Raw genomic sequence first — 14,445 nt, 5'->3', positions numbered from 1 at the left:
TGAAGTAGTTGGCTTGCATTTAGGGCCCATGTTATATGAAAAATACGTATCTTTAAACATTAGAATCACACTCAGCACGGCAAGCTGCTCACACTATGAGAGACACGCAGGAACTGAGACCGACTGAGGGAACAGCAGATTCACGTCTCCCATCTCACGCTCACTCCGGGACATATGCTCACTGAGTGGAATCATGGGCGGAATCGCCCGCACTATTTACAGATATCTTGTTATTTTTCTTTTTTTTTGCTGAGCGCGTATAGTTGAATTTGCGTAAGTTAAATGCGCGTATGATGCGACTCACCTGTACACACTTCTATCCTTTTAAAATGGGATTGTTTTATAAACTGAAAACAGGCAAGTAATAAGGACTTTGCCTCCTTTTTTGAAAATAAGATAGATTAAGATCATACTCAGAAATATTACACTGAAAACTGAGCACTTCCAGAGAGAGCTGGTCATGACCACTATTTTGAACTGCACATACTCAAAGATGGTAAATTATTATTCCATTATTTAAGTTTATGAAGGTGGAAAGAGGAGAGATTTTTAAACTTTTCTAAACCTCAGGTAGTACATTTACAAACCCTCTTCAGAGCTTGTGAGCTTTATTCATGGCGAGCCTTGCTCTGCACCTTTGTCCAGAAACAATAAACCTCTTCCTTAACTTCTTGCTTGCAGACCTGTTTATAAAATTACAAAGCTAATAGAAAAAACAATCAAAATAAACAGATAAATACCAGGTGGGGAGACTATTTTGGAATGATTATGCTGTGTGCGTGTGAGAGTGTGTCACCAGGAGGAACAATAACAGAGGGGGCTGGACATGTGTTTTCTTTTGCATCATTTCACATTTTAGTTTCTGTATTTAAGTTTCCATGGCTACAGTACAGTTGTCTGTTTGATTTCTTTAAAATGTTCCTGTGACATATGTTTTTCCCCCTTCTGTTACCTTTATATTTTCCCTTCTTTTCTGTTTTCCATGTAACATTTTCTATAGTACCTTTATGGCTATGACAGTGTCAAGCTGTAATTCCCAACTTGAATTTATTAAATATCCCTTCTTATTCAAAGTTCCCACTGGGCCTACTATCAGAGAAAGCATTTGCTATCACAAAACAAGATTGTAATGGGCTCTCATGGAGAGCTGAGGGAACATATAAGAGGCCTCCTCTGCACATCCTGTCACAATACACCACCTGCACAAGGGGGAATGAAGGCACTCCTCTTTCCATGTGTATCACCCCAAAAAGGGGCTCTAGTACCACCTTCTCAGGGTAAAGAGCAGCTGCCATTGTTGTGTAAGGATGTAGGGCATGGCTACAGAGACTAGAGGCCATCCTCCATTTTGGAGAGCAGGATTCTGGACTACAGAGGGGAGATCAGTTAGTGGTAACTCTGATTTTTGCGTTATGTCATGTTTGAATATAATACATAATTGTTAAATACAAATTCTCATTGCTCTAATGCAAACACCGGCACACTCCACAGCCGCTCACGAAATGATCTTGTGCACTAGGAGGCTATGACCCCCTGAACACTTCCCTTGCATGCCAGAGAGCTCTGGGTAGAATTCTGAAGAATTACTTGCACAGCTCCCAGTAGGGCAGTGTCCCTCTGAGCGACCACAATGCCAGGCTGTGCCTAACTGGCACAAATGACTCTGTAGTGCACAAGATTTCTGGGGGGCTTTACCTCGTGTTCCAAATTATGGGCTTTGTCTCATCCACCGCAAAAAAATATGTTATTGGTGGTCTATTTGAGAAAATAAGTGGTCACTCAGAGAACCCAAATGAGGGCCAGACCTGTTGTGTGGGGTATGACATTTTAAAGTGACTGTGGGTGGTTACTGTTCGCTTAAGCTATGGAACATTCTAGATCCACAATTCAGAGGAGCCTTGTCAGCTAGAAGCAGTTACAGACGGAGATGTGATGGCAACTGAACCCAAGAATGAAGATGTGCTAATTAGTCATTAAGGGACCCACTCACTTTGCTAAGTTGTTTAGTTGTAACTTTATTTTATTTGTGGTGTTATTTTGAATCAGTTAATGCCATTGCTGTTAAATTAAAGGCATGACTGAATTTAGGAGACAGAGCATGTAGGTCACTTGATAGTTTATACATTTAAACCCAACTCACTACTGCTTCCATAGGTTTCCTTTTTGCCTTTAACAGGTTCCTAATCCTGCTGCCAGAGCAAACTCTCTCCACTGTGAAATCCTTGATAACTGGAAAATCTGGGCCTCTAGCACAAACTTAGTTGAGTGTTTCTCCTTTCACCTAGTTTAAGACTGGAACTCTTTCCAGAGGTGCAAAAGACAATTCAGCAAGAACTACAGATGGCAGAAGTTCTAGGCGGCAGGCATCCCTTATTCCTGGAATTCCCCTAATACTCTAGATACATAGAAAGCTGTATGCCCGTAAGACATCTATACAACTTCCTGGGTCAGCAATTCACAGAATCACAGAATATCAGGCTTGGAAGGGACTTCAGGAGACCATCTAGTCCAACCCCCTGCTCAAAGCAGGACCAATCCCCATTTTTTGCCCCGATAAACTAAACGGCCCCCTCAAGGATTGAACTCACAACCCTGCGTTTAGCAGGCCAATGCTGAAACCACTGAGCTATCCCACTAGTGCTTTGTTTAGTTTCATTGCCACCACTCCCCTCACTCTTGGCTGTTGGCATTGTGCCTAAAACTGTTTACATTATCAGCACCACACCCAATTCTGACTTCATCTCTTCTCAGAGTGTGGATTCTCCTACAATACTACTTAACACAGCTAGAGGATTTCTTAAAGAACAACTGCTCAGAAACTCACACCAGCCCCACTCTCTCTAAGAGCATAATTTTTTTTAATGTCCTCACAAATATATAATATTGATAGATACAGGATCAATCTTTCATGTGTCTGGAGAGAGAATCTCCTTATTACATAGATCTCACTGAAAATAAAACAGACTTCTCTCTCTCTCTCTCTCTCAACCTGGTGTAATTGAAAATCTTAGTTGAAAGCATATAAACACACTTTGTAAAGTTGTTTGCTGATCTTTAAACATGCTCTTTGAGTGGATAACATGTCACAGGAAAGAATTATGATGAGCACAAGATAGAGTGACCATATTTCTCCAAGGAAAAACAGGACACTGTGTGGGGCTAGCCTGAGCCCTCCCACCCATGCCCCTACAGGGCTTGCCCAAGCCGTTCGCCTGAGCCCTTCCCCCCACCCCCATACTCCCCTCGAGGCTGGGGCTGGCATCGCTGCTGCTCGCCCCCATGCGAGGCTGGGGCTGGCATCGCTGCTCGCCTGAGCCCTGCTTCCACCCCTGCGTGGAGCTGGCATTACCGCTTTCCCCACAAACACACACACCGCGCATGTTCCTCCGCACCCTACTTTTGCCAAAAAAGTCAGGACAACCGTGACAGGGCTTAAAAAAGGGACTGTTACGGCCAAAACAGGATGTATGGTCACGCTAGCACAAGGTAAATCATTCCCTTTCTATTTCACATACACTCATCCCATGCTCAGCCATCTGTGGGGCAGCCCGGCTGGTCCTTAGGCACAGTCAGACATTTAGGGCATGTCTACACTTACCTCTGGAGTGATCGATCCAGCAGGGGTCGATTTATCGCGTCTAGTGAAGACGCGATAAATCGACCACCAAGCGGTCTCCTGTCAACTCAGGTACTCCACTGGAGCAAGAAGCGTAGGTGGAGTGAATGGGGTGAGTCAGCAGTTGACCTACCACAGTGAAGACACCGCGGTAAGTAGCTCTAAGTACGTCAACTTCAGCTACGCTATTTTCATAGCAGAAGTTACGTAACTTAAACCGACTTAGCTCACTCCCCCACCCCTCCCCCACATGCACACACCAGGCTTTACAGCGCACAGACAAGTTCTTCTTTCTTGATCTGCTGCATTTGCAATCATCAGCATTTCCAGCCTGTGCCATATACATCCTAGTTTTCCTCTCACCAACCATTTCGAAAGAACAACTCTGCTGTGCTGAGGAAAATGGGTTACTTATCACTTCTTTTAGAAACAAATATACCGGAAAAGTTGTATGACATTAAAGATGCTGGTTTTCAAAAAATACTTTTTGTGTGCACATAGTCCTTGCCCAAACATTCAAGGAAAATGCCCCCCTTCCTATGATCATTCTTGCACCTATTTCCTGTAAGTGTACTATTTGCAAGTACTGGGACAAGCAAGTCTAGGCCTGCCCAAAGCTAGATGTCCACCCCCTCCACTGAGGGGGAGCAGTCATTGGACCCAGGGTGCAAGTCAGTACTGGAGACAACAAATGAAAAAACAGGGACAGGAATGAAGGTTAAAAGTTGGTATCCAGAGGTGGACATCCTGCAGAGAACCCCCGACAGCACCCACTGCTTCTCAAAGTGTCTAAAGAATCAGTGGACAATGCCCAGAGGAACTCTGCCGGAGGTGTGATCAGACAAGGGACTGAAAATAGGCCCCCCACTGACAGAAGATCCCCCACCCATCCAGCTTTCTCTTCCTGGTGTGAAGGACGTGCTCTTGGCCAGCCCCAGGAGGAGGCTAACAAGGAGGTCTTGCGACTTTGTGGGGCCACAAGTGGGGTGTGCATGAATTAGGGGATGCAGGGAGAAGTGCAGCCAGAACCTTAGTAAAAGGTTCTGAAGGAACTGGAAGAGGAGCTGTAACCTGATGCACATTACATAGATGTTCACCAGAGTCTCCCTCTCACCACAGAAAGAACTGGCATCAGAAGGGTTGGTGAACCATGCCAGGTACACACCTGTGCTTATGTCTCCATGGAGGAGCCACCAACTGATATCCCCAGTGGGACGTGGAACCAGAGTGGAGTACAGTGGAAATACAAAGCCTCTGCCTTCAAGATGCCTACAATCTAAAGATGCACGATAGTTCTCACTGGAGAAACTCAAGAATATCCATTTATCAGGAAAATTATAAGAAGTACAGAATCAGTCCTGCCACTATGCCAGGGTATGTGATCTGGGCTATCCTTTGGACAGATTAATTGAGTAGCTACCCCAAGCACATGAGGCACTGTGAAATAAGGCACAAAATGGGGAATGGAGACAAAGGGATCAATCTATGAAGAATCTTTGAGGAGTATTCCCTTCCCTCCCCTCCCCCCCAAGCTTGTGGGATGTAAACCATCTCTTTGGCAGAAATCCAAAAGCTTTGCAAAAGAAGCTCATAGATGAAGAACCACCATACTCAGAGTGTCTGATCCAATGTGTACTGAAGTCAGTGGGCTTTTGATTGAATCCTAAATCAGCTACATAATTCTCACAAACATTTCCAGATGTAAAAAGTTACATTGACATGCACAGAAACCCTGCCACTGGTTTCTCTTTTTTTTTTTTTGGTAAGCCTGGTTCTAAATAACATTGCTCCAATCAGAGCTGAACAAAGGGATTCAGTGTTCATCGAGAATCATTTAGCTTAAGGCAGGAAGGGACCACCAGATCATTTAGTCTCCTGTATATAGACCTCCTGTATATCACAGGCCATCAACACCACCCAGCACCTACGCACCAACCCAGCACCTGAAATTAAACCAAAGTATTACAGCCCAGAGGACACTAGAATGTTGTGTGTCGTTAGTAAAGAATAAAAGGGACCAAGGTGCATTAGTGCCTGAGGTGTCCAGCAATGGTAGGGAAATTATTAAGTGAGATATACGCAAATAATCCTGTCAAGTGACCTGCTCCCACATGATCCAGAGGAAGGCAAGAAAAACCCAAAGTTACTGCCAACCTGACTTGGAGGAGAATTCCTTCCCAGCCCCACATATGACGATCAGTTAGACCCTAAGCATGTGAGCAAGAACCAGCCAGGCAAGCACCTGAGAGAGAGGATGCTCAGTGACACTTCAAAGCACCCTGTCCAGTCTCCCGTCACCAGTCATAGCCATCTCTGGTACGTCAAAAGAAGGAGACAAAACACGCAAATACACACACGCTCAGACCACATCGGAATACACAGGGGGAGAGGGGAGAGTAAAAAAATCCCTTTCTGATCCCACCAGGTGACCAGCTGAAACCCTCAAGCATGAGCTTATGGGAACATAAAACATAAACCAGAAATGAGCCTGGGGGCTGCTGAGCCTTACCCCCTATCATCACAAGTTGCACTCATAAGTTTGTCCAGCTCTTTCCTAAAAGTAATTACGTTGTTTGCCCCCACAATTCCTATTGGGAAGCGGTTTCAGAACCTCACTCCTCTGATGGTTAGAAATCTTCTAATTTCCAGCCTGAATTTGTTCCTGGCCAGTTTATTTGTTCTGGCACCAACATTGTCCGTTAGTTTAAATAGCTCCTCACCCTCCCTGGTGTATTTATAGAAAGCAACCATATCCCTTTCACCCTTCTTTTTGCTAGGCTAAACAAGCAAAGCTATTCCAGTCTCCTCTCATAAGATAGGCCGTCCATTCCCCTGATCATCCTACCTAGTAGTTCTTCTCAACACCTGTTCATTTGAATTCATCTTTCTTGAAGCTGAGTGACGACAATTGTACACAGTATTCCAAATGAGGTTTTACCAGTGCCTTGTACAATGGCATTAATACTTCTGTCTCTACTGGAAATGCCTTGCCTGATGCAACTGTGATACATGGATGTCTTTTTTACAGCCTCATCACACTTGTGGTGGCTCACAGTTGACCTGTAAGCAACCCACAGACCCAGGTCCCTCTCCTCCTCTGTCACTTCCAACTGATGAGACCCCCGCTTGTAGAATAAATTCTTATTAGACCTAAGTGCATGATCTTGCACTTTGTGCTAGTGAATTTCATCTCTTACTGGCACTCCAGTGTTTAAGGTCATCCAGATCTTCCTGTACAATATTCCGATCCTCCTCTGTATTGATGATGCCTCCCAACTTTGCATCATCAGCAAATTTCATTAGCACACTCCTGCTTTTTGTGCCAAGTTCATTCTAAACAGAAGTAAAAATAAAAATTAAGGCAAAGATTTAGGAACATAGGAATTGCCATGCTGGATCAGACCTCAAGTCCATCTAAACCACTATCCTGTCTCAGACGGATGGTGGAATATATGCCTACATTAGCCACCTACGGCCATATTTAAAGTACCTAAACACATAGCCTAATTTCCAAAGTGCTGAACACCTAACAGTTCCTGTTGACTTCAATGGAAAGAAGTTTAGGGTCTCTGTTTAGTTATCAAGAGAGCCTGGTTAATATACAAATAAAACTTGCTTTTTTATAGTGCTTTCCACCCAAGAATCCCAAAGTGCTTAAACAATATTATTCAATTAAGCCTCTGAACACTCCTGTTAAACAAGTACCTTAAGTAGGAGTGTTCTCATTTCACAGATAAGGAAAGGAAAGCACAGAAAAATTAGCTTTCACTCATTTAAGGAAGTCGCTTCTAATCACTGGCAGAGCTTGGAAGAAAACTCAATAAATCTAAGTCCTATGCTCTAACCACTACACGATACACATGCTAATTACACACCTGGGCCTGAGCCATTGATTTCAGGTCCATACATACATAATTACACACCTGCTAGGCAAATTACATGTTTTACAAGTTGGTTTTATTGATTCTCAATTAATTCCAATTTCCTTTGAAAATGATTTTAATTAATTTAAAGAGACACCTAAAATTACTGAGGATAGTGAAGCTGGAAGTTGTGTTTTGTTTTCGCAAGTCTCACCTATTCCTCTGCCCTTTCAATACTTCTGTGCAGATTAAGACTTTCAGATTATTAAAATTCTAAAACCATACAGATGTAGCTTGAGGATTTTACTGATATATGTAAACAAACCCTCCAACAACTTCCTAATGGACTTCTCCTCCTTTGGAAATAAAACAAAGTGAAAATAAAATATGGAGTGAGTTGATAACTTCTAATGATTGTAGGCAGGCTTTCAGACAGACCATTTTTTAAAATCACATTTATTCTTCCTGTTGGTCATGATTTGATTTGAAGATTTTATCTAGTATAGTTCAGTTTTTCTCTTGGAGTATCCTGAGGAGAAAACAATGAAAACTAAATAAAATGGTCTCTCTGTAGAAGTTTGTATTAGGCTGTGCTCTCCCTATTACAATTTTAACTAATTTTTCTTTTTGAGTATGTTTACAAAGAGGTTACTTTGTGTCATTGGAGTCACCTTGGGTGCCTAAATCATTTTCTTTTTTGTTAAGAACTCAGCTTTATTTCATTTAACTGATACTCAAATTACCTTACTCATAGGAGTATTCCTCCTGAAGTCAATGGCACTAACTGACATTCAGATAAATAGGCTTTAGCCCTAAACATATCAGATCATGTAACTATAGTCTAGAGATCATGGGCTCTCAACCTAACAGTCATGACTAGAGTAGTGTGAAGATTTTTGGACAAATCTTTTATTCTCCAAAAATGCAGTTTTGGTCAATCCAAAACATTTGACATGAATTTCACAAATAGTTTTCAGAGTAACAGCCGTGTTAGTCTGTATTCGCAAAAAGAAAAGGAGTACTTGTGGCACCTTAGAGACTAACCAATTTATTTGAGCATAAGCTTTCGTGAGCTACAGCATCCGATGAAGTGAGCTGTAGCTCACGAAAGCTTATGCTCAAATAAATTGGTTAGTCTCTAAGGTGCCACAAGTACTCCTTTTCTTTTTACAAATAGTTTTGGCAATTTTTTTTTCTTGACTGGCACCGTTCACAAAATAGCTGGAGGAGAAAGAGGTGATGGTGGTCCCCATTTATATCCTTTAGCCAGTAGTTGGACATTCAACTAGTATGTGGGGGATTCAGGTGCAGATCCCCCCTCTGCCTGACAGAGCAGTGATTTGAACTTGGGTCAGAGAGAGAGAGTGTGAAAATGGCTCTGAAGCCTGGTGGTTATCGCACTCTTCTGGGTGGGAGTCACCCAGTTAAAGTCCCTGCTCCAATGACTATTCAAGTATTTTATACAAAATAGAACAGCTTCAAAAGAAGAGAGACCTGCCTTAGAATACCCTCTAGCCCTGTGGTTAGGGTATCTATTTGGAGGTGGAAGACCCAAGTTCAGATTCCTGCTCCATATCAGACAGAGGGGGGAATTTAAACCAGGCATCCCACATTTGGATGAGTGCCCTAACCACTGAGCTAAATAAGGGGGATCCCCACCAACTTCTCTACCCATTTTGTGATTCTAGTCCTTTCAAAATGCTCAGAAACAAAATGTTTCAGGTTGAACAATTTTTTTTAACCTGAATTGGACTTTTTTGATTTGCCAAAATTTGTCAGGAATTTTCTGATTCAATTTGTGTCAAATAAAAATAATGGGATGGGGAAGAGAGACTGCTTGCAAACAGAAAAAAAATCAATTATTTGCTCAGCTCTAGTCATGACTAGACAAGGGGACTGTTACATGGGACAGGAGGCAGGGTTGGAAAAAAATTGTTTTTCTGTTGTAACATGGGGACTGTAATATGGAGGAAATTGAGAAGCACTGATCTAGATGATTCATATAGATTAGAAACCAGAGAGCATTTCCCACCATACATATAGAGAACTGTCAATCCATTTTCTGAAAACATTGCATAACGGATTCAAGTTTTTCACTTTAGTCAGTGATGCACCTTGATTGCTTTGCTGCTTCAGCCATTTGATTGGACTTAGAATACTGTTTAAACGTCACCAAACTTTGGGCTCTAGAAGGATAATCTTTCTTTCCCCAATTGCAGAGCATGCCAAAGGGTTCTGTTGAAAGGCAGAAAAATATTGCATATGTACAAGTCACTGTAGCAAGTGAAATACTTAATAGTGAACAAACTCTTTTTGATGTGTCAATTACACTGAAAGGAAAGTAATTGTAATAGTTTTAAAAAAATAGCCTTATCAGCCACACAATACGATTTTCATGATGTTTTGTTCAATTTCTTACAGGCAGCTTCAAAAGATGGTACATGATATCAAGAAAAATGAAACTGGAATAATGAGCAAGTTCAAAAAGTAAGTTATAGATGTTGATATAATTGCACCTTGTTTAAAGCTCAGAATATCTAGCATGTTATATGACCACGTTGAGGGTAGGAGTGCATGTTTCTGGATAGACATATGTTAATAACAGCTTTATTCCAGAACTGCTCCACATGCAGGATTGTCATTAATATCAATGGAAGCGGCTGCAGAATCAGGCCCCAAATTATTCTATAGTATAAGCTGCTGGTGGATCAGTTTAAACAATATCTACATATAATGTATCATTGAGGTTGATTCTCCCAGGCAATGTTTGTGCGTCCCCTTTCTCTTTAGGCCTATGTTCAGGCTACCCCCTACAATTTAATTTTAATTTGAACTCCTACCTTCATGCAACTAATCAGCCATAATATTCAAAACTCAATCCTGAACATTCCGTACATATTAAGAAGTTCTAAAAGAAACCCATAACACTAAAACCCTAACCTAAAATTCTTAGTCCAGCAGTAAATTGCAGAATGATTATCATTAAATAATCACAATGTACGTGTAGATAAATCCCAGTGTTTCTTCATGGGTGGTTATATTAATAAGACATCCTTTATTTCCAAAGTCAGACTCATCTTTTAGCACAATAGCTATTAAGCATGCACACTAATTTTTAATACAACATATCTTTCACATGGGATTAACATATGTATGTGACAATCTCATTGATAATCCATGAATCATTTACTATAGGTGTAAGAAAGACGTACACAAGATATATTAAATGAACTTTTAAAAAAAGTTATTTACCAGGTTTTCAGGAAGCATTTGCAATGGTAGGACAACAACACACAGAATAACTCAATATAGTCTATCGATGCAGCTCTCATACACAATGGAAACATATAAGCACACAGAACACTGTGCTTAAGTAACAGCAACCATGATGGATACATTCGAGATTGGAAAGTATTATTTTAGTATCTGCTAAGTAGGGAGCGTCCTCTCCTTGTGGGGGAAATGGACTCAGTTTTGTGATAAAGCTCTCCCTCGCTGTGACCTGGTGATACACATGAGAATGAAGCAGGGAAATTCAAAGCTAACCATTACACTTTTTCCTACACTCACCCTGTTGTAATTAAGAATTGCTGCAGCTTATCTCATATTCAGATGTTACATAGGATCTATACCTCTTCATTGCCTACACACAGGCACAACAGCACAAGTGAAGGGCTAAATGTCAGTCTTACCTTTGACTGGCACTTCTTTTGTCAGTTGGGTAGAGCCTTCAGTAACTCAAACATACTTTGCCTTTTGGGGGGTTCTAACATGGTGTATGTACAAACTGCAGAGCTCTGGACCTGCATGAAACTATAATGAGGAGTCTGCCCTCATGGAGTAGAGTCAAAACCTTAGCTTTTATAAAGAATAATGTCACAGTAGCAGAATTAGAGCAGTTAGACTTAACATCACAGTGGGTCAGCAGCAAATGTCTCAAAGATGAAAGCACATAACAAAAATGAGAGAAGGATCTCAGAGTTATAATTTACAGAGACAAATCATTTTACCATAGTTGCTTTCACCTGGAGATGAAATCTGATTTTTAACAGTATGGCTTTGAGGATGTGCCCCCTCTTTAAGAATAAGAAGAAGGGGGAAAATAATAGGATCTAAGTGTACTTACAAGCTGGAAGGGTGCGAGGTGCAGCCTGAATCAGATAGATACAAAATGGCCATTATAGGGCTGCAGCTCTCAATGCTCCCAGATTTAAAGAGCCAGCTACCAGAAAAGCAGGCTGGAGAAGGATTCTATTAAAGGTTGAACCCAGCATACAGCTCAATAGTAACCAGGAAAATATGAAATAAGCAGCTTCCTAAAGGGGGGGTGGAATTCTGTTTCTCAGGGAGCAGGGAAGTATTGCCAGCAACAAATATTCAAAATCACAAGTCTAGCTTCCAACAATTATGTGAATGCTTTAAAATAATATATTTTTAAATTGCCTTTCTATTTGCCTTTGGGCACTGGGATCACATTTTCGTGCTTTTCTCTGAAACCCTGAGGGCTAGAAACTTATTGGGGGGTTTTAAAGCTGAGATTCTCATATTCACATGGAGCTAGGGCTTCAAGAAAAACACCAAATATCATTAGATGATAAAATTGCAGAAGTTAGCAATAATAGTAGGAATAGAAGATTCCAAGATTCAGAGACAGAACCTGGTGGCAATGAGTTAATGTATCATTATGTTTTTAGACTATATCGTTGCAGTCCCTTCCAACCTTATGATTCTTTCTGTGGACTGTGCATACTATTGGGCAAATCCTATTCAGCAAGGGACTAGTTGCATACTATTGAGTAAATCCTGGCCCCATGGGATTCAATAGCAAAACTCCCATTGACTTCAACAAAGTCAAAATTTCACCCTTAAAGATTTGCAGATGCTTAAGTGGCTTGCTGAGGCAGGGTGTAGGAGCTCAGGACACTCAGCACATTGCAGGATCAAGCCTTAGATGAAGTATCAAATGAACTGTCTCTACATCAAAAAAGTTTTTCCAAAATTTCCTGGGGACATCAGTGACACTTCATTGACAAAGCCAGCAGCAGTAAGTGAAATAAAGAGGCTGCCTGTAACCAGAATCTGTCCATTCCTTGAGATGACGTTTGTGCCGCTATGGTCAGCTACTGAGATGACACAGCACCTGAGATCCTGCATGCCTCACACAAGCAAAACATCCATAGACTTCAGGTCTCTCCTGCTCCATAACTCTGTAGCACTTACTGTGCCCCCTGTTTTCATACAATCCTGAAGATGGCAGCTGGAACTGTGGTATTTTACACACTATGCACTGAGTATATAATATTGCAAACTAGTCAAGGAAACAAACTGAAGCACATGGAGAAAGAGGTAACAAAACAGAAACAGTATAATCATACATGTACCTTTGCTGAACCAAAAGGAAACTTGTGTTTCCATTTATGTACCAAGGTAATGTGTTTCAGATTTCTTATTATTGATGCTCAAGGCCTTTTGTTAATAAATGGGACAGTCCATTAAAGTCAAAAGTATTATACCGTGTAGCCATAAACATTACAGTACCACTGTTTTGTTCAAAGAAAATATGTAAAATCATATTAAGAACATTAATAACACTCATGGGCAGCTTCATAAATATTTTAAAGAGTTTCTTTATCACCCGACTCTTCCAAAGCAGCAACAAAACATTCCACTCTATCATGAGATTCCAATTTGGGATCAGTTTGTTATCAATCAGTTTAATGGCACTAGTTCAGAGTTTTGACAAAGTTTTGACAGGTTCAATGCATTTATTTTTTAATAATAGTTGTATTTATGTAGTGCACCCAGGGCACTGCACAACAATAAATGCAGTAAAAACATCACATCAGCTAAAGAAAGCAATATAATAAAAAAACACCCTGTTAGCAAAAATGGACCAGAAGAAAAGGACACATCCTGTATGAAAGGGCCAATAGTAGTAAAATTAAAGAACATTTTTGAAAACAAAAATTGTTCAGCTATTTCTTAAAAGCTGGGAGAGGTGGGCTGAAATGCCGGGTATAGAGGAGTGAGTGCCAGTCTCCAGCACAAGTGGTGGAATCTCTAAAAACAAGTTTTCTAGGAACACAGCATCAGGACAAGGCTCAGAGTTCAGTCCTGCAGTTCATTAAACACCCTGTCCTCAATCCCGCAAAGACTTACACACCTCTTCAACTTCAAGTAACTGAGTAGTACCTCTGATGTCAGTGGAGTATTCCTATGCCTAAAGTTAGGCACATGCCAAAGGGCTTTGCTGCATGAGCCTCAGAGTGCTCAGCACATTGCAGAGAGGAAGATTCAGACCATGGTACTTTTAAAAATTGAAGTCATTCATTCACTTAACTGCCTGCTAGCTGCTATCTAGTGTATGGTGTGCAAAGCTACTAAAGCAGTGCTGGTCTCATATTAAATGAAATGCCTCAAATACCAGCTGATTATGTATTGAAGCTAATGATGCAGAAAGATGCGTTATGTTATTTTTAAACAGCTGTAAATATTCTCAAAAACCTGTTTGGATTTATTTTTATTTTGGATGAGTCTTGTAGAATTGCAAATTATATCCCAGCTATGGAATTCTGTAGGATGTTTCACAAACCTCCACAAAGGATATCTCATTCTCTAATAAACTTATGGGTGAAAGCCTGGCCCCACTGTAGTCAATGGGAGCTTTGCCACTGACTTCAGGGTGGTCAGGATTTGAGCCTGTATATTTTAGAGTTGAGTAATTTCTGTAAATTCCTATTCAGGTCTATAGGACTTTTCCAGAAGGATTAACTCACAAGTCTATCAAATTTAACTTAAATACAGAACACAATATATTTAGAGCACTTTCAAAGTGATTGAAATTGTTACCACCATGATTTCTTTTGGAATCACTTCTGATGTAATTGCCTATTTTGCAGATAAAAGATATGCTGAAAAACAACTATAATCTCTCCCTTGAACAACATGCACTTAGATAGGACTTGA

The 14,445-nt window shown here is 40.9% G+C and overlaps 1 protein-coding gene across 12 annotated transcripts in view; it reads left to right on the top strand.

Moving 5' to 3' along the window:
* BLNK (B cell linker) overlaps positions 1-14,445 on the top strand; it is a 145,828-nt gene that overhangs the window by 94,770 nt on the left and 36,613 nt on the right. For 11 of the 12 annotated variants that reach the window (XM_043551103.1, XM_037905680.1, XM_027819480.2 and 8 more), the window contains one exon: positions 9,901-9,966. In XM_043551103.1, the coding sequence (XP_043407038.1) occupies positions 9,901-9,966 (66 nt within the window). Of the gene's footprint in view, positions 1-4,740; positions 4,991-9,900; positions 9,967-14,445 lie in introns of those variants that run through there. The other variant, XM_043551105.1, reaches the window with a different exon arrangement.

This window comes from Chelonia mydas, chromosome 7 (assembly GCF_015237465.2).
Source record: "Chelonia mydas isolate rCheMyd1 chromosome 7, rCheMyd1.pri.v2, whole genome shotgun sequence".
Lineage (NCBI taxonomy): Eukaryota > Metazoa > Chordata > Testudines > Cheloniidae > Chelonia > Chelonia mydas.
Note: the sequence above shows the minus strand (reverse complement) of the source record. Positions and strands in the feature narration are given on the sequence as shown.